The sequence below is a fragment of the Lissotriton helveticus genome, chromosome 3_2 (genome assembly GCF_964261635.1).
Source record: "Lissotriton helveticus chromosome 3_2, aLisHel1.1, whole genome shotgun sequence".
Taxonomy (NCBI): domain Eukaryota; kingdom Metazoa; phylum Chordata; class Amphibia; order Caudata; family Salamandridae; genus Lissotriton; species Lissotriton helveticus.
In genome coordinates, this window is record NC_136062.1 from 484,740,944 (window position 1) to 484,766,982 (window position 26,039).

The 26,039-nt window shown below is 47.9% G+C and overlaps 1 protein-coding gene across 2 annotated transcripts in view; it reads left to right on the top strand.

The window, feature by feature from the left end:
- F2 (coagulation factor II, thrombin) overlaps positions 1-26,039 on the top strand; it is a 312,194-nt gene that overhangs the window by 275,110 nt on the left and 11,045 nt on the right. For both annotated transcript variants that reach the window (XM_078684422.1, XM_078684423.1), the window contains one exon: positions 19,598-19,776. In XM_078684422.1, coding sequence (XP_078540548.1) covers positions 19,598-19,776 — 179 coding nt within the window. The remainder of the gene's footprint in view (positions 1-19,597; positions 19,777-26,039) is intronic.

Genomic DNA, 26,039 nt, shown 5'->3' on the forward strand with positions numbered 1-26,039 from the left:
GATGTGGATACGACTCACTACTTGTTTTCAAACCGCTATTAATAATGAAACATTTCTCAAATCTGGAATAAAAATCACTAGTGTCTTCGTCTTGTTTCTGTTTACAGGCTGAGATGGCATCCCAGTCTTCCTTTTTCGTGGCTAGTAATCTTGGCAAGACTTGTATTACCAATTCGGGCAACTCTTTGGCTTTATCCCCGAGACCAGTACCTGGAACTCGTGTGTTATCTTCGTTCTCTAACGCGGTCCAGTCAATCTTTTTCTCTCCCACCTCCCATTCTTTTTCTTTAAGTTTTTCATATATGCCCGCAGGCAACAGGACCTTTAACATTTTGATGATATCAGGATACGTGTATTCTCCCATACGGAGCATGTCTTTTAACTCACGGTGGAACCCTGCTGGATCTTTATTGTGACAGGGCACTAACTTTTTCATTTCTAGTAGTTCTATTTTCGTTATAGGGGTGTAAACAAATACTCGTTCGAGCTCACCCCCCGTTCCCTTAACAGGATGCACTTCTCGCAACGGATTCTGTCTGTCTATGTAGAATGGGGGTGAAACAGGAACAAAATGCGGAGTCAGGAACGTTCTGTATTTGTGGCGCTGTTCTAAAATGACACTAATCAGATCGGTACCTAGACCTTTCCATCTGTTTAGGAGTAACTCGTTCAGTACATTATATAAAGGACCTGGATCAGAATGCTGATCCTCATACAGTGTAATGAGGTGCTGGATCATGTACATACCCACCAGTTGCTGTTCGCCTGGGGGAAGCTTCAGAAACATTTGAGCCACTACTTCGTCTGAATACGTGGTAGAATCACTAGTCCATCGAAATGCTGATCGGGCTAGTTCCTGTTCATGCATGGTACTAAGCTCACTGTAACCTATTCGTAGTTTCAGAACTTTATCGGTAGCCTGGAATAATTGTTCAAGAGAACACTGTTCTCGTACGGGAGGAGGAAAAGCTTTCTTGTAGTCTAGGCGTGTGTGTCTATCAGAAGGTCTCGTCCTACCTACATACGCTATTCTGGTAGGATTCCCGGTGTCTACATCTTCGTCTGAAGAGTCATTCTCTTTCTCTGCTATTATCCTTGCTTTCTCCCTCTCGTGTATGCCTATAATTTCTTTACGAATCTTTCTGTACATGGTTTCTATACTATTTTGTGTCTTGTGTTTTCCGTCTGCTATATTGTCACTCCATCTTATCAGGACTTTCATCTCTTCTTTGTCTTTATCAGGATGATCCTGTTCTCTTATTAAACAATTTATTAAAAATTGCAAAATCATGCTTTGAGTCTCGACTTTCCTGTGTGCCATAGCTTCGTGAATACTTTCTGGTTTCTCCCCTGTTCGGATGAAATGATATATTCTGTCTAAATGTTCTTTCATATCTGATATGGTAATCAAAAAGTTTGCAACTCGTCGTAAACGTACGGAATACAATATCATGTGATCTTCGCCTGGCACTGGATCATATCTACAATCAGTAAGGTACTTTTTGAGGGCTTCGTACGTAGCCACTTTTGGCGTACGCTGTAATGCTGCGTCTCTCAGTGTCAGTCGTTTTGTTTGAGGCGGGGTGATAGGAATACCTCCCCCTGCTCCTCCTGAACTAGAATCGTCAATTAATACTGAATGTGCGGCTGCTGGTAAAGTGACTGGTAAAGTAGGCATCCGTAATGTGGGTTGGTCCTGGGGTACTGGCACATTAACAGGATTCCCGGGACCAACAGCTGGAGGCACAGTAATTACGTTATTAACAGGAGGTTGAACTTGAACAGGCGGAGTAGGATTCGTATTAGCATATTCTGGGACAGTGTCGTCTAAATAGGAAGAAAGGAAGATTTCAGCTGCGGTCGGTTTATGACGTAGCTTAGTCGGGACCAATGGTGGCGGTAAATTACAGGGTGTTTCCGGGGTCGCTTTAGGCAAACCCTCGGCGAGAAGGGGATACATACCTTTAATAAGGGCATTTCTTTGTCTGTCTGACTGTTCTGCTCTAACTCGTTCACCTTCTTCTAGTAATTCCCTTTCTTGGGCTTTTTCGGAGGATTCTCTACTTAGTTCGGCTTTTCTGAATTCCTTTTCTGTTCTTTTATGCGATTCTTTACGCCATAATTCTATGGCATCTTTCTGGGATTGTCTGGCTTTCTTTTTCCATAATGCTTCTTCTACTCTCATGATGCACTCGGCATCCCATGTTCCTGAAACAGGCCATCTATATTTCTCTTCGAGATCTTTGGTGTAGTCCACCCATAAATCTAGATACAGTATGGCATCTAAGCCATGTTTATGATACATGAAATGTCCAGGACTGTCCCTAGGAGGGACAGGAACTGATTCTTCGAGTAACCCTTTTCTGGTTTTTATCTGACGTAACTTCGAAAACAAAGGCATATTTGAACCGTACTTGAACTTGAACACAATACATAATGAACATAGTAATGAATAGCAAACAATCACTCATACCACGACATCAAAAACACATTAATAACAGTTCGAACAGATAGTACCTAATACATTGAAAACATAATACTTGAATTTCTCGAGAACAGACTTACTAGAATTACTGGATGCACTGCTAAAACAGTACAGAACATACCGGTCTCCTAAAGAGACGCGTCATACCGTATCCACCTAAGTGAACACGTCGGACCGGATCTGTGTACCCAAACCCGTCGGACTGGGCACAAATTAATGAACCCGTCTAGATACGTTCCCAGCAACGGTACTCACCGGGAAGCAAACTGAAGGCCTCGGACTGGACTGGACTGCTACGACGTCTGGTTACTGCTACGCACTACGCATGCGCCTCGGGCTTCGGAAACAGGTGGGCCTCCGGATACCTCGGACCCTGCTCTCTCGGCTTGGGCTCTGGTCGGGACGATCCGCCTTCCTCACCGCCTCGTCTGGATGCCGGACCGCAGTCTCCGTCTCCTCCGTGGGCCTGAGGGAGACTTGAAGCAGAAATATCTGCACGTGCACAGTAGGGGTCCGTCACGGCTGTAGAAGGGTCAGGGGGCCTGCGTTACATCGCCGGCGCGTGGGGAAGGGGCTCGTCCCTATTCGGGCGCCATTATGTGGTAAATAAATAAATAATTACCGGTACTATTTTTCTATGCATTAACTGAAAAGGATAGCTCAATAAATAAGAGGCAGAATCCGTGGTATCTGAGTCATACGGGCTTTAATTAGATGGCTCGAGCCAATGGACCATCGGGTTCCATCACCTGCAAAGGTTCAGGAAGGGACAGACACAGGACAAAGGGAAAAGCCTCGCAACATCATATTAACATCATACAGTATATATAGTAAAACAGTACAATTGCATTGAATACAGTAGGCGTAACAAGTGACAAACGGAAGATAAGAACATATGGGCGTAAAAAGAAGGCGTGCACAGGGCGTGCACGGAGGCATGTGATGTAAACGTCACAGAAGTGTCATAAGTGGGTGGATACATGGAGGGGGCTACCTGGGCAGCTGGAACCTTTAACCTACTGGTGCGCGCAAACGGGCCATGACGTGTAACTGGGGAGAGCTGGGGGCTCTGACTTCTAGCACTAGAAGAGGAGACTAAAGTCTGGGATGTCAGAACGACCTGTACCTATAACATATCTGATATCTCGTGTTTGGAGTACATGTTGCTTGAATCTAAAAGTCATCAGGGCAAAGGCTACTTGTCACTAAGGCTAGTGCATGCATATATTTCCTAATGTATTGCGTGTGCTATGAATCTTCTATGGGTACTAATTCAGTAATTCTCTTGCATGGAGACAGAAAGACTAGACTATAGATGAAGATGTTTATGCAGTTCGTTAGCTAGGAATGTGAAGCCGGGAGCTGAACTGATAACTGTAGGCATAACATATTCTTGGCAGACAGGCAGGCAGGCCAGGCCGGGTACCGCGCTGCTTGGCAGAAAGTAAGTGAAGGGTCAGGGATGCGGGAGGGGCTGCATCTCTCCTCGGAGTGGTTCAGGAGACTTGAGGCTTGAATCTGGTGTCCGGGCCCTGTGAGGCCTAGAAACGGGGACAACTCGATGATTTAACGTGCACAATGTAAAGACGTTGGCAACATAGGCCTAATACTTGTTGCTTTCACGGAGACTGGATAACTGGCATACTAACGTTGGACACAACTATAATTGCGTCTTTATTCGGTCATGGGGGGGAAATATGCATATCGATCATGCACATATAACATATGATGGGGAACACGTAGGGACACATGACAGGGCAAAATTCAATTTTCCTCACAACGCATGATGCTGTAAGTCCACCTGACCAGTCTCCTGGGACGCTGCGGATCCCAGAGACTCAGCTGAGCGCCACAAACAGGAGGAGGCCCTAGCCAGAACACACAAGGTGTTAAGGGCCCACAGGGCAGCGCTGGTCAAGGCAAACATGTTGCATCCCCAAGAGACCAGCCAGCGGGCCTCCCAGGAAAGGCGGTGGCAGTGGCGGCAGGGAGGGAAAAGCAGTCTGCAAAAGGAGGCTGGCTGCCGAGGCTTGAAGGGAAAGGCACGCCGGGTCACACGGCGTTGGGAGGTGCTGGTGCAGAAGATGCTGAGGCACCGGTTCCCCTGAGGCAGGACGCCTCCAAGCCCCCGTCAAGGAAGAAAGGAGCAAACCTTCAAAGGTAAGTAAGATTTCCCTCCCACCAGAACCCTGGTGGAGGACCTCCAAGAGATGGTCTGCCGGAAAGTGAGCCACCGGGTCACCCATGCGCAGGATGCCCACAGCCGTGGACACCACGTGAGCAAAGGCCGCACCTGCCTCCGTAGGGCCCTGCGGCGGAGAAAGTAGCTCCTCTGTGGGAGACGACTACAAACTAAGGCGGCTGTCCCCGAGGCCAAGCAGGACAGGCAAGGGCCAGACCTGGAAGTTAGAGGGAGCCAAAGAATGAGGGACCTGCTGCTGCTCTACTGACGAACACCTCTGCCTCAGGAAGGGTGGGGAGCCGCCCTTCGACGCCGGTCAAAAAGACACCACACGGCGGCCAGTCTCCGGAGAGGACAACACCAATATACAGCCTGCCTCCTGAGAAGAGGGAGTGTCCGGAGATGAATCCGCGGAACAACCTCTGTGTGGAGCCGTAGAGTCCGTCGCCTGAAGCAGGACGTCAGCACCATCCGGCATCACCGGACAAGGTTCCTCCAAGTCACCCCGCACCGGAGACCGGAGTGGAGCTGGAGCTGAACCGGCCCCGGGGCGGCACCGTAACAACGCCTTCCCGACCCCCGCCGAGGCAGACACCTGCATGGGGGAACGAGATAGGCCCGGGGAGTGACACGAAGCCCTCTGCCAGTTGCGGCCCAGAATGAGGCATAGATCACCCGGCAACCCATGTGGCAGTGCCAGACACGAGCCAGCCTCCGACTCGCCCTTCCGCCGAGGCAGCCATCTGTGGGAAGGGACGAGTGGGGCCCAGAGTGGGACGAGGGGTCCCCACCCAGCCTCGACCCGGAGCGAGACGAGGAGGGTCCACCGACCCCTGTGGCTCCGCACTGTCCAGCTGCTGCCGGCTCCGTAGCGGCATCACCTTGGCCTTAGACAGGACCACCTTGTCAAGGAGGAGCCGCACCCCAACAGCACCACATTCTCCAAGCCTGGATCCGAACCAGTCGGCGCCACGGAGGGCCCCGTGCAAGGGAAAGGATCCGCCAACGCCCAAGAAGGAGAAGGAGGAGGAGATGCCAGCGAGGTCTGCAAAGCTGCGCGTATGTCTCCATCTGGACTCTCGACACCGGGAAACGGTGGATAGGACAACACGCGGGGCCGCATCACCCCCGGAGAGTCCAAACCCCCGGCAGGCCGGAAACCAGCCCCCAGGGACAAACTGCGACACTTACCCACCGGGGAGCAACGCTCAAGTGATATCTGAGAAAGGCGAGGACGATGACCACGGCAGTATCTGACGCCGTCTGCCGAAGCAGACCTAGGGGAGGATGCCGACCTGGAGAGACGTGCCGAGAGAAGTTTCATCTAGCGCTCCCGCTGCGACTTCGACTTCAACTGTTGGCACGCAGTGCCGTGATCCGCCCCCGAACACCGCATTCAAATGATGTGAGGGTCCGTCGCCGACATAATACACCCACAAAACGTGCAAGTTTTGAAGCCCAAAGGCATTCGCACACTGTTCCACCAAAAGAAATGGAAGAAAAAAGGGCCCCAAACAGGTCCGAGCAAGGACCGGATCAAAAGTAAAAAACTGACATAGACGCGCCGGTGCGGGTCTTATGTGACCTCGCTGACGTCACGTATGCGGACGACGCCTGGGTGGAGTTGCGTGATGTCCCCCTGCCCCCACGGGCGCAGGGATGCTGTGGCAAAAAAGTTTCCGGATTCAGTCTCACGCGTGGGTATAATTCTACGTGCAGGAATCTGCGGCTAGTAGTCTCTATCAGATAGCATTTGTTAGGGGGCTGGCAATTGCGTTTTCCGCCACCTTTAGACAGAGGGAGAGGGTGCAATTGGATAGTTTGAGTAATGCGGTAGACAAGGCCATTGGGGCATATAATATCTCGTGATTCGAAGGTTTGTTGAAGGTAATGGCAGTAGCTTAGCGGAACCTGTGGGAGTTCTTTTTTTTCAAAGGATACCCTGAATCATGCTTTATACTTACATCGAAGATACGAAGAAAGTGAATTTGTGGGCAGGTTTCTGTCTGGGTCCGCGAAATCCAGAGATAACGCTAATTTTATTAAAAGAATAAAGGATCCTATGCAGAGGGTTACAGCTCTCCTCTCAGAAGTTGCCCAGGTCTTTTACCCAGTGGAGTAACGAACCTTGAGGGGGGCCCCCCTGCAGGGTACGTGAAGGGGCCCCCTGCGGACTCAATCTACAGCTCCCCAGCAGAAGTCCGGTGTCGACCTGGACAGACGCGCCGAGAGAAGTTTCATGCGGCGCTCCCGCCGCGACTTCGGCTTCAACTGTTGACAGACATCACAGTCAGTGGCGCCGTAATCCTCCCCCAACACCACATACAAATGAGGTGCGGGTCCGTCGCCGACATAAGACGCCCACAAAATGTACACGTTTTGAAGCCAGAAGGCTTTTGCACACTGTTGCACCCAAAAAATTGGAGAAAAAAGGGCCCGGAACAGGCCCGTAGCAAGGACCAGATCCGCGTTGCACGCGGAAAAGGAAAAAACTGACGTAGGCGACCGGGGCGGGTCTTACGTGACCTCGCTTGCAGGGATATTGTGGCAAAAAAGTTTACTGATCCAGTCTCACGCCTGGGGTTATTCTACTTGAAGGAATCTGCAGCTAGTAGTCTCTATCAGATTATGTACCTGGAAAAAAAACGTTACTGCAGATTTTCTATCACTCCTACCATGCTGTCAAAATGAGGTGGGTCTAGTCAAGGAGTGTGATCTAGTTGTTAAAATCAATGATGTGATACCAGTGCAGTTCAGTTAAATTACTGAACTGATGTGGGAAGAATGTGTACGCAAGGATGATAATTGGGAAGACATGAAAAATATGTGATGGAAGAATGGCCAAGGAAAAATTACATAAGGTCTGAATTATTACCACTATTTAATGTGTCAGATGAACTGGAGATAGAAGGAAGTCTTCTCTTTAAAGGTAATAAGTGTGTTCCTCCAAAAGGTATGCACGATGTGATACTTAAAATTGCTCACAAAACCCATCCAGGAATTTCAGCCACGAAACGGTTGAGAAGGAATTATTTCTGGTGGCCTGGACTGGATAGATTTATTGATCGCACAGTCCGAGAGTGTGAAGTGTGTGTCTAGCGAAAAAATGTTAAAGGTAAATATTCCCCCATTAAAAATGGTAAAATGGCCTAAGGAACCTTGGCAAAAAGTCACTTTTGACATCTCAGGACCTTTTAATAATTGCCAGAAAAGTCTCGCTTCGCACTTGTCGTAATTGATTATCACTCTAAATGGCCAGAGGTGAAATTTGTATCGCCGGCAACCACTTGTGCTGTCGTAAATTTTCTTAAGGAAGTATTTACACGTGAAGGATGTACGTCAACTTTAGTCAGTCACGGATAATGGTGTGCAATTGACGTCATCTGTGATGAATATATTTTTTTTTAATTGCGGTATTAAACATATTTTTACATCATTGTACGAACCATATGAAAATGGACAAGTTGAACGCTTGAATCGCGTGTTGAAAGGTTTTGTGATAGAGGCCATTAAGTAAGGCAGTGGTAGGTTGAGTGCATTGAGAGAAATGTAATGGCTATATGGTATTACTCCGCATACCACTACAGAAATTAGTCCTTTTAAATTGTTGAAAGGGAGAGATCCGGATTCCAGTGTTTGTCCCTGGTGGTTCAAAGACAAGTGCAGGAAGGATTGTGTAAATGACACTGCTAGGAGAGTGAAGAATAAGCAAGACAAAACAAACATTTGGTATGATAACAGTGGAAGACATAGATGCATGTATTTAAAGTTGGTGATTGGGTCAGGATCCTGAGCCCTGGTTTTGTTAATAAGGGTGCAAGCAAGTTTGGCAAAGCTATACATATTAAGAACGTTTTCACCAATAGTGTTATCACTGAAGATGGGAACGTATGGAATATGAGGAGTGAAGCTAAACGTCCTAATAATTACTTTGTAAAAGTTGATGAGCTTTACAATAAAGAGGAGAATCTTAGTAATGAGCACCATGTTGTTCAATATCATATTTCCCAAAGTGAGTGTGGAAATAATACTGTGGCTTCAAGAGTAAAGTTTTCTAATCGCATAAGACCATTTTTTTTAAAAATGGATGATTTTGTTTAGTACTATGTATTCTACTAATATTAAGATGGGCATCTCCTTGCTACAAGATTTTGGTTTAGTTTTGTTGTTTTCTTTTTTTTTAAATTTAATTTAATAAGGGGGATGTGTTACATTCTGTACATTTAGATATGCGGTCACTTTAATAATAATGATCACACAGCCTATCCGTGAGTGGCATGGCTATGTGTATCTTTGTACTGTGCTCCATGTTCTGCTTAGATCCTTTGGTGTAGATTCCATCTGGGTTTCAGTTGCATCCGGAGTCACTGATGGATGGATGTTTTTGCTGTGCTGACATTAAATAAACTCATGTTTTTTGCAATTTTCACCCCAAGTGTGCTGGGGATGCTCAGACGTGAGTCCCAGGCTCTCCCCACCACTGGAGTCATGCTATCCAGGCTGATGAAGGCTGATAGCCAGAAACCGGTCCTTGGATGCTTGATTCCGGTCTAGGAAAGACATGGCTTGGTAGTTCGGACTGGACTGTTCCCATGAGGCACAGGGTCAGAGCTGATTTGCATATAGCCAGTGTCTAACCCAGGGTGGTGTGGAGTGCAAAACAACGATGGATTTAGGCCCAGATCCTTGTACTGGGGTGAATGTATGACATTGGTCTACATTCTGTCCATCAACTGTGTTTTTTGCAATTAAATAAACCTATTTCAAGAAGATTCAGTCTGCGAGATTATTATAGTACACTAGCATGAGCGCTCTACCCCTATCATGTCTAAGTCCATTCTTAGACCTTGTAAGTGAAGTAAAGCGATAAAGAGTATATAGTCTGGGAGTTGGTCATTACAAACTCCCCAGCTCCATAATGGCTTTACTGAAACCTGAGAAGTTTGGTAGCAAACATCCCAGCACAGTAAACCCACACTGATACCAGTGAGGGATTTAATGTAACACACTCGGAAGGCATCTTCGAGATGCAACCCAGAAAATCGAGCAGCCCTGGTGTGGTTCCTGAATGGCTACCCACCATTTTCCACCACCAGATACGTTTTTGGGCTCCAGGGTAGAGGGCCTCCACTCTCTGGATCCAGAAACAAAGCCAATCCTGGGCAGAGGTGTCCTGCCTCCTCCTCCAGGATGGCCTGGGTCCACGAAGGGTAAGCTTCAAAGGCCTGCCGCCTTTGTTAGCTGACTCTGCCTTTTGCTGCCCCCAGCAACTGATTCCCACCGGTTCTGACCCCCACTTTGGGAGGGAGAATCGGCAGGAAAACCAAGTTAGGAAGAGAGGTGTGACCATCTTTGCCGACCCTTCCCATCAGGTGTGGGAGGCGAAATCAAGCGCACATCTCAGTCCCCTCCATCTTCAAGATGAGGGGACCCAGCCAATCAGAGAGGATCATGCCCTTCTCCCACTGGAGGGGGGCATACTAGGGGGTGTATTCACCCCAAGGAAGGGACCTTTTAGTCCTGACCAGGACACCCTTGTAACGCCCCTAAATTTAGTATTTAGGGGCGACCTTGAACCTTGCCTACTCAGATTAGATAAGAAGAATGAAGAAGGACCGAAGAGCCATGCTGACCCAGGAATTGCTTTGAGCCCGGCCCTTCCGGCCTGTTCCAGCCTGACTCCTGCCTGTAACCCCAGCCTGTCCAGCAGCCAGAAGCCATCCAGAACCCAGAGGACCTGCCCTGCCTTCATCTAAACGACTCTGTCTCCGGTGAGCACCGGATTTGCTCAACCAAAGACTCCAACTCAGAAGCCGGATCCAGGCAGCTCCGCGGATATGCACCCGACGCCCACGGCCCGAAATCGAGGTGCCCAACACAAGTAGGTCTCCCCAGCTATCCTGACCTGGGATTAGGTGACCTTCCTCCAGCTTCAGATGATGCCTGCAGCCTCAACCGGAGGGGTCCCCTGACCGAAGCTGGTAAGAAGATCCGACGCCTAGAGACAGCCCTGCAACCGACGCCCCACAGCCTCGGATGGCGCAACCGATGGTGTCCAGGCATCCCCCAAGAACCCAACTTACCTCTCTTGCTGGTGGTCGCCTACAGAAACCCTCCTTGCCCAAGCCTGCAGCTTTTCTTTCAAATCGGAGATCTCCATTGAAAACCAGAGGGCTCCCGACGTCTTCTTGGCGCTCTGTATCCGGCAGCCTCTGTGCCGCTGATGGTGCAGCTCCTGTGCTGATTGTTGTCCCCTGCAGTTCTGATCTTAAACCCCAGGAGCTGTGCTCCCACAACCAAGTGGCCTGCTTGTAAGCAGCCCCTGACCAAAGGCTCCCTAACCCTATTGCACTCTACACCTGGCCACCCTAGTGCCGCTGGTGGTGCGATTTGAGTGCCTAACGGAACCAACCCCTAAAAGCTATTCTTGCAGGTCATTTACTTACCTGCAAACCGATAACCTTCTTTTCTCCCATAAGAACCAATGTTACGGTTTTTGTCACAAAAATGTTCTACATTTTGTACCGACTTTTGTATTGAAAACAAAGTAACTGTGCTTTAACCCCAAAACTGCTGAACTTACCTGTATTTTGTAAGACTCATTGTTGATATCTCGGCATAACACCTCAAGTGGTCAAAGTAACTGAAAAGTAATCTAAAAATAACAAAGTAATTTCTATGTATTTTATACTGTTTTGAAAGATAATACCAACCTGTAATGATTCCAATGTCAACTACAATTGCATTCCTGTGTAGAGCCTTGCATTTGAAAATATAGTTTCCCCACTTGTGCCAAGGTCTGCTTGATTCTACAAATCAAACATAAGTATACCTTTTTAGGTCTCGCCTGTCGATGCGCATGCGCATCGAGCTTGCGAGCCTATTGCGGCCTAACCACGCTTTAACTAACAAGCAAGGAATCGTGGCGATTCCTTGCAGTGCCCGTGACTTTTAAGCTCAATGCGCATGTGCATTGAGCTTAAAAGCGCGTGCACAGCCGCCCGCATTCCTCCGACACCTTTGAAGTGAAGCTTAGCTTCACTTCAAAGGCCCGGCTTCTTCACACCCACATGCCGCTCTCGCTCTCCCCGCTCCGCCCCCTCCCCTGCCCGCCGTGTGACCTCGCAAGCTCGATGCTAATTCTCATCATAGACACACCGCCAACCAGTTGTCGTCAGTCCCCACGCTTGCTTGTTTGTTCTTACATTCACAGACTGTCAGCGCACTCTGGGCTTTTGATATGTTGCAGGCGACTCTGGACAACGGCGTGTTTATTTATCAGGCCTGCCCCTTAGACAGGCAATTACCCAAACACTAACACCGGGTGACTTGTTTCACTGGGTGGACGCTCCCTATACTGTACCCCGTACTGGCACTGCCTGGCCACACGCACCCTCTGAAGATGCTAAAACACTCTGCTCTCATTACTCACGCCATAGCTGTACCCTGGGCTGCACACCACGTTTTGCCGACACAGCACCTACGACAGGCACCGCACCAGCTGACTACCCTGCCCTCATGACAGGCACTGCACCCGCTGCGTACACACAGCATCCGCTTCACGCACTGCACCCACTGTGTCCATTGCTCACAACACTGAAGAGGCCTTAAACCGTCCCTTCTGTATGCACTGCACCCGACGCCTACACTGAATCCAGTGCTCGAACGCTCGTGTATCGCCCAAGCAAGAATGCACGTGAGCCCTGGCGAGCCTCTGCTCTGTATCAGGTGAGTGCGTTTAACGGGCTGAAGAGCGCGCGAGCACTTCACGTGGCGCGCGCTGCTGACACACTTGTACTCAGCGCCGAATGTAAACTCTAGGAAACAGGCGCGTGACGCTATTTCTCCACAAGACTATTGCAGACATAAAGCAAATTAATTAAATAATTTAGCAATGACGTGGTTCACTGAGTAGTGAGTTGAAAAATCATTTTACCTAATTACATCAATTTTGATTCAGCGTCGTGGGTTCGAGAAAGTCCTCCTGAACACGTTAAAAAAAACAGCCAATATTTTATTCAGTTTTCTGTTCTAAAATGGTAAACATTGAAATACATATTAACTCTTCATTTAAACAGCAAGCGCAAGTAATATTAGGTAACTTTCGAAAGTTAGATACATTTTTTTTGGGGGGGGGGAGATTTTTAGCAGTTTTTAGGTCATTGGGTCATTCACATCAAAAGAGCAAAAGTACTCCTTGACTGGGTCTCAATTGCGTCACCTTGACGCCCCTCCCAAACCGACAATTTTCAAAATACATATTGATCCTTTTTATTAAACAGTAGTACCTAAAGGACTTTTTAAGTCCCCAGCCATATATATATTAGGGGCCCCTATTTGGAGTCCCAGCCACATAGTGCGAAAAGAAAGCTTGAACACGTGGCATTTCTTTTCCTGCTTGATCTAAAAAGCAGACAAGGGCGGATCCATAGTGGTACTAGACGTAGAGGACTACAAGGCGGAGATCTTATCCCAACTATCAGACGGTATAAGCTACAGACCCTTAAGGCGTGACCCAACTAAGGAAATACGCACGGAGATCACTGCCATAACAACTAAGGCGTTAGAGATGGGCTTTCTCTCCAAGAAGGAGTTCGAATATCTAAATGTAGACCAACCGAGAACACCCACCATCTATGTTCTACCCAAAGTGCACAAGGATCCAGTTAAACCCCCGGGAAGACCCATCATCTCTGGGTGTGGCTCCCTGCTGGAGCCCCTTTGCAAGTATATTGACGTGTTCCTGAAGCCAATAGCAGAGGCCACCCCTACCTATCTCAGAGACACAATGCAAGTTATCAATTACATTGACCAAAGGCCATTTAACAAAGAGGAACAGATTTTGGTAACGATGGACATCATCTCCCTATACACCAGCATCCCCCAGAGACCAGCATTGGACTGTATGAGGAGAGTGCTGGATGGACGTGTGCAACCTACCCCAGTCCCAACAGAATTTATAGTGGCTCTACTAGATATTGCAATGACTAGGAACTTCTTCATTTTCCAAAATAACTTCTACGAACAAAGCAAAGGAGTAGCGATGGGCGCGGCCTTTGCGCCAGACTTAGCTATTCTTTTTATGTCTGAATTGGAAAAGGATACCATCCTCTCACACAATAATCCTTACAGAGCGATGATTACATCATGGCATCGATACATCGATGATGTCCTTATGATATGGACTGGCCAACTTGAACCTCTCCAGGCCTTCCTGACCTGGCTGAACAACCAATCGCCGGATATCAAATTCACCATGCAATCCAACACAGAATCGATTGACTTCCTGGATATCAGTATCAAGGAAAAGGGAGGACATCTCTACACTACCCTTTACCGTAAGCCGTCTGAAAGGAATTCCCTGTTAAGATACACCAGCCACCACACCAGGGGCTTAAGAGACAACCTGCCATTCGGGCAGTTCCTCCGCCTCCGGAGAAACTGTTCCTTCAAAGAAGATTTCTTCAGGGAATCGGATGACCTGATCACCCGCCTTACTGACAGAGGCTATCCTAAACGCCTAGTGAAGAGATCCAGGAAAAGGGCGTGGTTTCAAGACAGGGCAACTTTACTGGAACCAAAGATGAGAAAAACATCACAAGAGCGAATGATATGCGTCACCACCTTCTGCACCGAGAGCAACGCCATCCGCAAAATTGTGAACCAACACTGGGATCTGGTAGGAGAAGTTTTGCAAGTCCCTGAACCCCCCATGCACGCTTTCAAAAGATCAAGGAACGTAAGGGATTCGGTGGTGAGATCTCTACTGGAAACCCCACCGGCACCGACAATTCGGAACCTGTGGAACCTACCGGAACTGCTGGGCCATTTCAAATGTACAAAATGCAAGGCCTGCCCACTGTGCTTGGAAACCAAGCAAATACGGTACAACGACCAGACAATAGACCTCAAATCAATGACCAACTGCAACACAAGTGGAGTGATTTACGCGATTCTTTGCCCATGCAACCTTATGTACATTGGACAAACGCAGCAAAAAGCCAAGAACCGCATCTTCCAACACTGCAGCAGGATTCGCTGTGCAACCTTAGGGGCCCCTTTGGTTGAGCACTTTACTGAGAAAAACCATCCCCCAGAGTCCATTCGCTGGTTGATAATTGAGAAAATCACCCTCGGCCCCCGGGGTGGTAGTCTAGCTGCCGCTCTGGACACAAGGGAATGCAAATGGATGCAGAAGTTTCAAACCATAACCAAGGGACTTAATGAACTGGAGGCCAGTTTCTCGCAGATGGCGGGACTAAATCCCGAATAGACCCTGGGAACAATATTTTTTCTCCCCCTGCATCTACACCTGTACATAACCATCACTAAATACAACATGACACCACACAGAACGGCTCTGAACACCCATGAGGAATGCATACCATGTGTGTTAGTTTGTCCAGCGTCAACGTCTAGATGTACTTTTTTCCATATACTGCTCTAAATATGTAGAAGTGTTACACACTATATTACCACCCAGGCTTACATTGCCCGGGTATTGGTCCAAAAGGAGATAATATATTTATGGATGTCCTTCGAGCATTAATGTCTATGTGCAAAATGTCCGGTCTTATACATGTTAAAATGTGTGGATTTAAATGCTTGGGGTTCCATTGCTTGACAGTAGACAATGCAATTGTATGTAGTCTGTCTGCTACGTGAATTGTTAATATAAATGGAGCACGGTGCGATTAGAAAGTATGCCCCGATGTAATGCCACACTCATTTACTGAGCCTTTACCGGGAATCCCCCTTGGCATCATTTGAGATCCCCTCCACTCCCTTGCAACGATCGATGACGTACAACCAGTTCTGTTCCACAGAAAGGGGACACTATCCCTTTAAGCAAACTTCTTGGAACGCGCGAACCCAGCCCCGATCCTATTGGACCGCCGGGCCGAGCCCCCTCTGCATCTAGCGTTCACTGGCATTGAGCGCCTGCACCGCGAGTCTCTTCGGATGCAGGCTGCCGGAGAAGTAATAGCGCTGATGCGCGCTCGAATTGAAGAAGGTATGTACTGCCCAATCTGGCCGATCTGGCGCCCCACTTACTCGTTCTCACTCAAGCCCGTTATTAGCGGACCAAGTAAACCAAACCAAGTTCCGCTTTGTCTTTTAGTAAAACGCACCGGCATTGAGATTCCCACCGCGAGTGAACACGCGTTTGGAACAACAGGGTGGCATTGACAATCAACCCTGTAAGGTAATTAATGTATTACCATTGATCCATATTCTCAATTCTTAGTTACTAAGTGCCATTTGGCTGTAGTGCTGTACCTGATTTACCATCACGGCATTCCATGCTTAAAATAGCCTCCTCTTCTGTTTTTAGACAAATCATCCCCATCGAGGACTGATCTACCTGTGCCTAGTTTTCGCCGGCACACCAAGTAAGTCCCTCTCTTTACCTGCCCCCGATATAACCTTTGATTCAGCATAATATAGGGCCCTGACGGCACCTATTCTATTATATTTCAGTTCCACTGGAGCATTTGCAAGCCCCTCCTGCAGACGGCACATTCAATGACCGTCGGCTGATGTAGGTAACTACCCACATCACCATTTTGAAAATTATCACCATGCCTGTTCACCCTTGCAAAATCCTGATTTATGTATTTACTTACCCCATAGGCTCTCTTTCCTCTTCCTGACGAAGACCCCAACATGAGGCTGTGAATCACCCTTCTTGCGTATCAGGGGTCGAAACGTAGAAATACGCCGTTTTTCCTTGACACACCATAGGAGCTAATTAAGAGATGTATTCTCATAAATCTATGCGTGATGTACAATTGGGAACCTTTGCCCATTAGTCTGGTTGTAGAGGTTTTTTCATTTTTAACTTGGATGCAACTATTTATGTCACAACACCTTTACTCTGTCCCCCTCACTTATTCACCTACCCTTCCCTTTTCACAGAGAGCACCGATTTCGAATACGGAATGTAATGATGCAACAATTACATGTCTTTATCATAAATTGCTCTACACAATTTTGGCTATGAATGAATAAAACGCCAGAAAGAAAAACAAAAATTTAAATTCTCTTTTGATTGTTTTCAACTTTAAAGGTGAACATGGTTCTATCTGAATTTGTATATATATGTATATTACATTTGCTATACTCAGACCATCCTCACTTGTACTGACACACTTGTACTCAGCGCCGAATGTAAACTCTAGGAAACAGGCGCGTGACGCTATTTCTCCACAAGACTATTGCAGACATAAAGCAAATTAATTAAATAATTTAGCAATGACGTGGTTCACTGAGTAGTGAGTTGAAAAATCATTTTACCTGTTTACATCAATTTTGATTCAGCGTCGTGGGTTCGAGAAAGTCCTCCTGAACACGTTAAAAAAAACAGCCAATATTTTATTCAGTTTTCTGTTCTAAAATGGTAAACATTGAAATACATATTAACTCTTCATTTAAACAGCAAGCGCAAGTAATATTAGGTAACTTTCGAAAGTTAGATACATTTTTTTGGGGGGGGGGAGATTTTTAGCAGTTTTTAGGTCATTGGGTCATTCACATCAAAAGAGCAAAAGTACTCCTTGACTGGGTCTCAATTGCGTCACCTTGACGCCCCTCCCAAACCGACAATTTTCAAAATACATATTGATCCTTTTTATTAAACAGTAGTACCTAAAGGACTTTTTAAGTCCCCAGCCATATATATATTAGGGGCCCCTATTTGGAGTCCCAGCCACATAGTGCGAAAAGAAAGCTTGAACACGTGGCATTTCTTTTCCTGCTTGATCTAAAAAAAATTGTCTTGCAACAATCTTTCACGCGGACTTCTGTGTCTAACAGTCATGTTCCTCCCATTGTAGGAAACACACGGTAAGAGTAGCTTTTTGGCTACTTACATGACAAGGGCATAATATCAAAAGAGGACGTATGCACACAGTGCCTGGATTTGCATCTTTAATTGAGCTGTAGAAACAAAATAGGTATAGAGAGATGAGAGGCAGAGAGGGTGAAATAGAGATGGGGTGGGGAGCAAAAAGAGGTAATGGCAGCTAGAACAAGCACTGGCGTTGCCAATAGGTCTCGCAGTAGGAAAGTTGGAGCTATTGGTTTTGTAAATGACAAAGCCCTTTATGTTTTTAAAATGAAAACAAAAATAAAAGGCATTGTTATTTGCAATTGTAATAGCTCCAACTTTCCTACTGCGAGACCTATTGGCAACGCCAGTGCTTGTTATACTTACCTAATTGGTCTGGATTCTGGCCCTGAGTGCGTGCCATCAGTCTTGACTGAGTGAATACAGTATGAAGAATATTTTATTTGATCAATCACTTGATCATTGCAAAGTGAATACAGTAAATGCTTAACACACCCTCAGATAAGCCAAACTGCTCGCTCACACTACCACAAAGAGAGCTGTTAGTGATGATCTAATTTAGCCTCTGCTATTCCACTGGAGACTCCCTGGACTCTGTGCACACTATACCATAGTTTGATATAGTATATACAGAGCCATCTTCCTACACTCCCATCATGTAACACGAGGCCAGTTTCTCATCAGTAAAACAAGCAGCCCACATGCACCCAGCCCAGAGGAGCTCCCATCATGTAACACGAGGCCAGTTTCTTACCAGTAAAATAACAAACATGACCACGTGCAGCCAGACCCAAGGAGCTCCCATTATGTATGGAGGAGTGTGGCTCACTGATTAGAGCGGCAGACCCTGATGCAGAGGTCTGGCCCGGGACCAGGGTTCAATTCCCGACGCGGCAGGGTACTGAGCCCAAAATGTCCACGGACTCGATAATTCTCGCCTCGTGCCTATTCGAATCATGGGGTCCCACGCTGCAACTCTGGGCAATAGTTGCTTAATCTCCACTACGGCGGCCCACCCGCTGCGGGATGCCTGGCGTTCACCCTGGGGATACCCAGTAGGGGTTATCTCACAGGGAAAAAGCCAGGACGGGTTCCCAAGGCAAGCGCCTTGATGCCTTCGGGTGATACGTGCGCTATATAAGTCGCAATACATTTACATATGTACATATATATGAACGCAAACGAAGTGAGGGTAGAGGCTATTGAGACCGCACCTGACAAATGAAGTGTCTTGAGGTATCATATAGTACAAAGAACCAAGGAGCACTCCCCTCTAGGATCCTTAATTAGGAACAAGTCCTATCACAATATTAAACACAAAAGGGTTCGGCACTATTCAGAAAATTAGAACAATTCAACATCAATCGTTCAAGAACCAATGAACACACAAAAGGTTGTCCAGATCACGGATGTGAATTTCTTAAAATAATTTTCTCTTTATTTCATATATTCATATGAATGGAGGATCATAGCTGACGCTTTTCGTGTCACAAAGAGAATTCTTCAGGGCTTCACAAAGTAATATAGAGGGTATTCACATTAACGTTCGTATAATTCAACCAGGTAACTGAGAATCCAATTTTCGGAAGACTTCTTATATAGTAGATATTGTCAGAGGTGGCGTGGTAGCCCGTAGCTCCTATTCTCCTCGAGCAACGGGTTTACCTTATACGAATGTTAATGTGAATACCCTCTATATTACTTTGTGAAGCCCTGAAGGAGTCTCTTTGAGAGACTAAACGCGTCAGCTATGACCCTCCATTCTTATGAAAATGTGAAATAAAGAGAAAATTCTTTTAAGAAATTCACATTGGTGATCTGGACATCCTTTTGTGTGTTCATTGGTTCATAAACGATTGATGTTGAATTGTTATAACTTTCTGAATAGTGCCGAACCCTTTTCTATGTACGTACACATATATAGTATGTATCAGTGGTGACCTCTTGCGCTTTGACCATGATCAGCCCTCCTATAAAGATGGACATAGTTTCTGCCCAGGCACCCAGACTTTGGCTTTACTATTACAATCTGAGGTGAACTGAAACTAACAGAATATGTCCTTCTTTCCAAACCCTTCAGGTTGATGCTGAACAGACACAAAGGGCGCGTGTCCGGCTGGGGGAACCTGCAAGAGACCTGGACTTCGGGGGGACAGGCCCTTCCCCAGGCCCTGCAGCAGGTCAATCTGCCAATCGTGGACCAAGAAACGTGCAAAGCCTCAACCAAAATCAAAGTCACCAGCAACATGTTCTGTGCAGGTAAGAAAGCAACACATCCCGGGAGTCAGTCTGCAGTGTGCACTGCATCAGAATAACTAACACACACTCTGGGAGTCAGTCTGCAGTGTGCACTGCATCAGAATCACTAACACACACCCTGGGAGTCAGACTGCATCAATCGTTTATGTCAAGGTAACCGCACCAGTATTTCATCAGCGCTGTTGTGCCTGCGTCTGTACTTTTAAAATTTCCCGTTTTCCATTTGCTTTATTTTTACTTTCATTGTCCCTGTTTTTCTCTGTGTGCCTGCGCTCTCCCCGCCCATTTACCTGCATTATAATTCTGGTAAGCACCGCCGTTTGAGCGGGTCCGGTTCCGGGGATCGTCATTCTCGCTCGCCATCTTGGGAGCGAAGGGGTCAATCTTGGGGGCAAGTTTCGAGCGTTCTAGCGCTCGTGCGAAGCGTGACACGCCTGATACGGCTATTTAAATTGCACCACTCGGAGCGCAGCGGTGACGCGCAGCGGGCGCGCCTTCCCTGCGCCTGAGTCGTGCCAGAGTCCTGCCCGTCTGCGCCCGTCAGCGCTAAGGAAGCGCGGGTCGCAGCTGGACTCTTAGCTGTAGGTTTTCTGTCATGATGCCGCCTACTATGGCATATCTCAGGGAGGAACTGCTAGCTATCCGGGAGCGGGTTACTAATTGCGGCCATACTTCTGTTGGTCCGCTATGTGGTCCGTACCGGTGTTCCTGTGGAGGTTGGTCATTGGACACTCCTGCCCCTATCCGTGCGGCGGATACGCCACGCTCTCACAAGAGCACGGCAGGATTGCGTGAACTCAGCATTTGTAACTTAAATGTCAGATCATTGGTCAAACATCATCAGGAGTTATATGATCTTATCAAGGACGAGTCTCCTGACTTGTTCTTCCTGACAGAAACCTGGCTGCAGGATGCGGATACTTCTATCCTCAACCTGGCCATCCCCCCGGAATATTCCATCTACACGTTGAATCGTGGTACCAGGGGGGGAGGTATTGCGTTGGTCACTAAGTTGTGCTATCCGTGTGATTGGAAAGTTTTAAAACTACCAGGATGTGAGAGTGCTCTTTTTAAAGTTACGATCAGTCACCACTTCACCTTCTCTGGTATTTTGATTTACCGCCCTCCGGGCTGTGATACCGCTTTCAGGGCAGCTCTCCCTGATTTAATTAGCACGATGGCACTAGGATGTGCTAATTTTAATATTCTCGGAGACCTCAACCTTCACTTTGATTGCCCGACCTCCCCTTCTATCAGCAACATCTTGGCCGATTTAGAGGCACTGCAACTCACCCAGGTGGTTACATCTCCCACACACAAGGGAGGGCATATCCTTGATCCTTTTTTTACCAACTTAGAGGGAGTTAAGGCGCTATGCCCTACTCAGATCGCCTGGACAGACCATATGCTGGTAAAAATGTTATGCCCCATTCATGAGCTACCTTTTAAACCTCAGGACAGAACTGTACGTAGGCGTCACTGGAACAAACTGAAATTAGAGGATTTCTACCATCTGCTGGAAGAGGCCCCGTTGGGCCACTTAACTGATGTGGAGCGTGGATATGAGCTCTTCTGTGAGTGGATTACCCACGCCCTGGATTCATTGATCCCTATGGCTTGGTCTAAGTGTCGCACAAAAGAGCCCAGCCCCTGGTATGATAGCTCTCTAGCGCTTCTTAAAAAAGCCTGTAGACAGGCTGAGAGGGAGTGGCGGAAATCGTATGACCTTAGAAATAAGGCATGCTACCTCGCTAAGATTAAAATATACCATAGGGCAGTGTGCAGAGCTCGGGCAGCCTTTTATGCCCAAGAATTCCAGAACAGCTCTAATACATCGAAACTCATCTTTAAGGTGCAAAGGACCTGATGGCTAAAAGGGCAACGTGGGCGGAAATCTGTTCGGATTCCCATTGTGAGGATTTGGCCTCCTTTTTCCTCGAGAAGGTTCAGGCCGTCTACCGAACTTTTCCAAAGGACATTCACATGTCAGAGCCGGTCAGTTGGAGCCTGGGTGGATGTGAATCTCTCTCTACTCTGCCCTCTCTATCTAGTGAGGCTTTTAACATCTTAAGCCTCAAAATTAAATCAGGATCCCCTGCAGATCCGATGAAACCGGCTCAGTTTAGGAACATGTCCCCGTTATGCCGTACTCCGGTGCTGTCTTTGATCAACTTGTCCTTATCTTCAGGTGTAGTTCCCTCTAGGTAGAAACAGGCTGTAGTCACACCGATTTTGAAGAAGGCTACCCTTGACCCCCTTAAACCGGAGAACTACCGCCCTGTCTCCCTTCTCCCTTGGGCTGCGAAAATAACGGAGGCCCATGTGAACGGAATTCTTTCTGACCATCTTACTAGGGCCAACATCCTCGATCCCACTCAGAACGGTTTCCGTGCTGGTCACAGCACGGAGACAACCCTACTCTCTATGGTGGAACATCTGCGGTCGGTGCTTGATGCGGGTCGGACGGCGGCACTTTTGTTATTAGATCTTAGTGCCGCGTTCGACACGATCTCGCACAGGATTTTGCTTCAACGCCTGGAAGAAGTAGGTGTCACGGGTTCCGTCCTATGCTGGTTCCGTTCCTTTCTTGCCGAACGGTCTTTTAAGGTTACGATCCCGCCCTGCCAGTCTAAATGTTATCCGTTGGAACTGGGTGTCCCGCAGGGCTCTTCGTTAAGCCCCACTCTATTTAATCTCTACGTGAGCCCGCTGGCTGCGGTCGTCAAGCAGTGGGGCCTGACAATGGTCTCTTATTTAGACGACACGCAGCTGGCGGTCACGTTGAGTGGGGACTCTGACATGGAGGCTCCCAGGTTCCGTGACGGACTACGAGCGGTGGCCAACTGGATGACTTCCAACTGTCTCCAATTAAACGCAAAAAAGACCGAGGTTTTGGTGCTCGGCAAACAGGCGGAGCTGTGGGGTGACATGTGGTGGCCTTCTGAATTAGGTGTGACTCCCTCTCCAGTATCAGAGATAAAAAATCTTGGAGTCTGGCTGGATCCGACTCTTAGTTTTATTTGCCACACTACGAAGGTGGCAGCTACCTATTACGGCATCATTATGGGTCTAAGACCTATCTTGAAATTTTTCGATGCACCCACCAGGCAGTTAGTGGTCCAAGCATCAGTGGTGTCCCGGCTGGATTTTGCTAGCTCGCTTCTGGTGGGGATTAATCAGTCGGAACTCATGCGGCTGCAGAGAGTTCAAAACGCTGCAGCCAGAGTGGTGATTGGGCTGCCAAGGCAGTGTTCTGTTTCAAACGCGCTGCGCTCTCTCCACTGGCTCCCTGTGAGCCAGAGGATTAAATTCAAGGTATTATGCCTTGCTTTTAAAATCCTGAAGGGTTCATCTCCCCAAATACTGGAGAATTTGCTGAGGCTATATGTACCCTCACGAACCCTTAGATCTCTGGGCCAAAATCTGGCAGTTGTTCCGCGCTTTAGGCTGAGTAGAGTGGGGGGCCGCTCTTTTCGGGTGCTAGCGGCGAAACTGTGGAACTCTCTCCCCCCTCAGACCCGGGCCATTGAAGATCTCTTGTTGTTCAGATGCGCCATTAAGACTATTCTCTTTGTGTAGTTTATTTTTTCTGCTTCTTTGCTGTTTCCCTTTGGCCTTTTAACAGAGTTGTGTTTTGGCTACCTTGCAAAGCGCCGGGACGCCCCTTTGCTGGGGCAGCTGAGCGCGGTAAAAATGTAGATAACATAACATAACTGCAGTGTGCACTGCATCGGAATCACTAACACACACCCTGGGAGTCTACAGTGTGCACTGCATCAGAATCACTAACACACACCCTAGGAGTCAGTCTGCAGTGTGCACTGCATCAGAATCACTATCACACATCCTGTGAGTCAGTCTGCAGTGTGCACTGCATCAGAATCACTAACACACACTCTGGGAGTCAGTCTGCAGTGTGCACTGCATCAGAATCACTAACACACACCCTGGGAGTCAGACAGCAGTGTGCACTGCATCAGAATCACTAACACACGTCCTGGTAGTCTACCGTGTGCACTGCATCAGAATCACTAACACACACCCTAGGAGTCAGCCTACAGTGTGCACTGCATCAGAATCACTATCACACTTCCTGGGAGTCAGTCTGCAGTGTGCACTGCATCAGAATAACTAACACACACTCTGGGAGTCAGTCTGCAGTGTGCACTGCATCAGAATCACCAACACACACCCTGGGAGTCAGACTGCAGTGTGCACTGCATCAGAATCACCAAAACACCCTGGGAGTCAGTCTGCAGTGAGCACTGCATCAGAATCACCAACACACACCCTGGGAGTCAGACTGCAGTGTGCACTGCATCAGAATCTCTAACACACATCCTGGGAGTCTGCAGTGTGCACTGCATCAGAATCACTAACACACACCCTGGGAGTCAGACTGCAGTGTGCACTGCATCAGAATCTCTAACACACATCCTGGGAGTCTGCAGTGTGCACTGCATCAGAATCACTAACACACACATTGGGAGTTGGTCTGCAGTGTGCACTGCATCAGAATCACTAACACACATCCTGGGAGTCTGCAGTGTGCACTGCATCAGAATCACTAACACACACCCTGGGAGTCAGTCTGCAGTGTGCACTGCATCAGAATCACTACCAGAGCCTGGGAGTCAGACTGCAGTGTGCACTGCATCAAAATCACTAACACACATCCTGGTAGTCTACAGTGTGCACTGCATCAGAATCACTAACACACACCCTAGGAGTCAGCCTGCAGTGTGCACTGCATCAGAATCACTATCACACTTCCTGGGAGTCAGTCTGCAGTGTGCACTGCATCAGAATAACTAACACACACCCTGGGAGTCAGACTGCAGTGTGCACTGCATCGGAATCACCAAAACACCCTGGGAGTCAGTCTGCAGTGTGCACTGCATCAGAATCACCAACACACACCCTGGGAGTCAGACTGCAGTGTGCACTGCATCAGAATCACCAAAAAACCCTGGGAGTCAGTCTGCAGTGTGCACTGCATCAGAATCACCAACACACACCCTGGGAGTCTGTCTGCAGTGTGCACTGCATCAGAATAACTAACACACACTCTGGGAGTCAGTCTGCAGTGTGCACTGCTTCAGAATCACACACACATCCTGGGAGTCAGACTGCAGTGGAGTCGGTCTGCAGCGTGCACTGCATCTGAATCACTAACACACACCCTAGGAGTCAGTCTGCAGTGTGCACTGCATCAGAATCACTATCACACATCCTGGGAGTCAGTCTGCAGTGTGCACTGCATCAGAATCACTAACACACACTCTGGGAGTCAGTCTGCAGTGTGCACTGCATTAGAATCACTAACACACACCCTGGGAGTCAGACAGCAGTGTGCACTGCATCAGAATCACTAACACACGTCCTGGTAGTCTACAGTGTGCACTGCATCAGAATCACTAACACACGTCCTGGTAGTCTACAGTGTGCACTGCATCAGAATCACTAACACACACCCTAGGAGTCAGTCTGCAGTGTGCACTGCATCAGAATCACTATCACACATCCTGGGAGTCAGTCTGCAGTGTGCACTGCATCAGAATCACTATCACACATCCTGGGAGTCAGCCTGCAGTGTGCACTGCATCAGAATCCCTAACACACACCCTAGTCGTCAGTCTGCAGTGTGCACTTCATCGGAAACACTAACACACATCCTGGGAGTCAGTCTGCAGTGTGCACTGCATCAAAATCACTAACACACACCCAGGGAGTCAGTCTGCAGTGTGCACTGCATCAGAATCACTATCACACATCCTGGGAGTCAGACAGCCGTGTGCACTGCTTCAGAATCACTAACACATCCCGGGAGTCAGACTGCAGTGGAGTCGGTCTGCAGCGTGCACTACATCTGAATCACTAACACACACCCTGGGAGTCAGACAGCAGTGTGCACTGCATCAGAATCACTAACACACATTCCTGGGAGTCAGCCTGCAGTGTGCATTGCATCAGTATCACTAACACACCCTGGGAGTCAGACTGCAGTGTGCACTGCATCAGAATCACTAACACACACCATGGGAGTCAGTCTGCAGTGTGCATAGCTTCAGAATCACACACACACCCTGGGAGTCAGTTTGCAGTGTGCACTGCATCAGAATCACTAACACATCCTGGGAGTCTGCAGTGTGCACTGCATCAGAATCACTAACACATCCTGGGAGTCTGCAGTGTGCACTGCATCAGAATCACTAACACACATCCCGGGAGTCAGCCTGCAGTGTGCACTGCATCAGAATCAC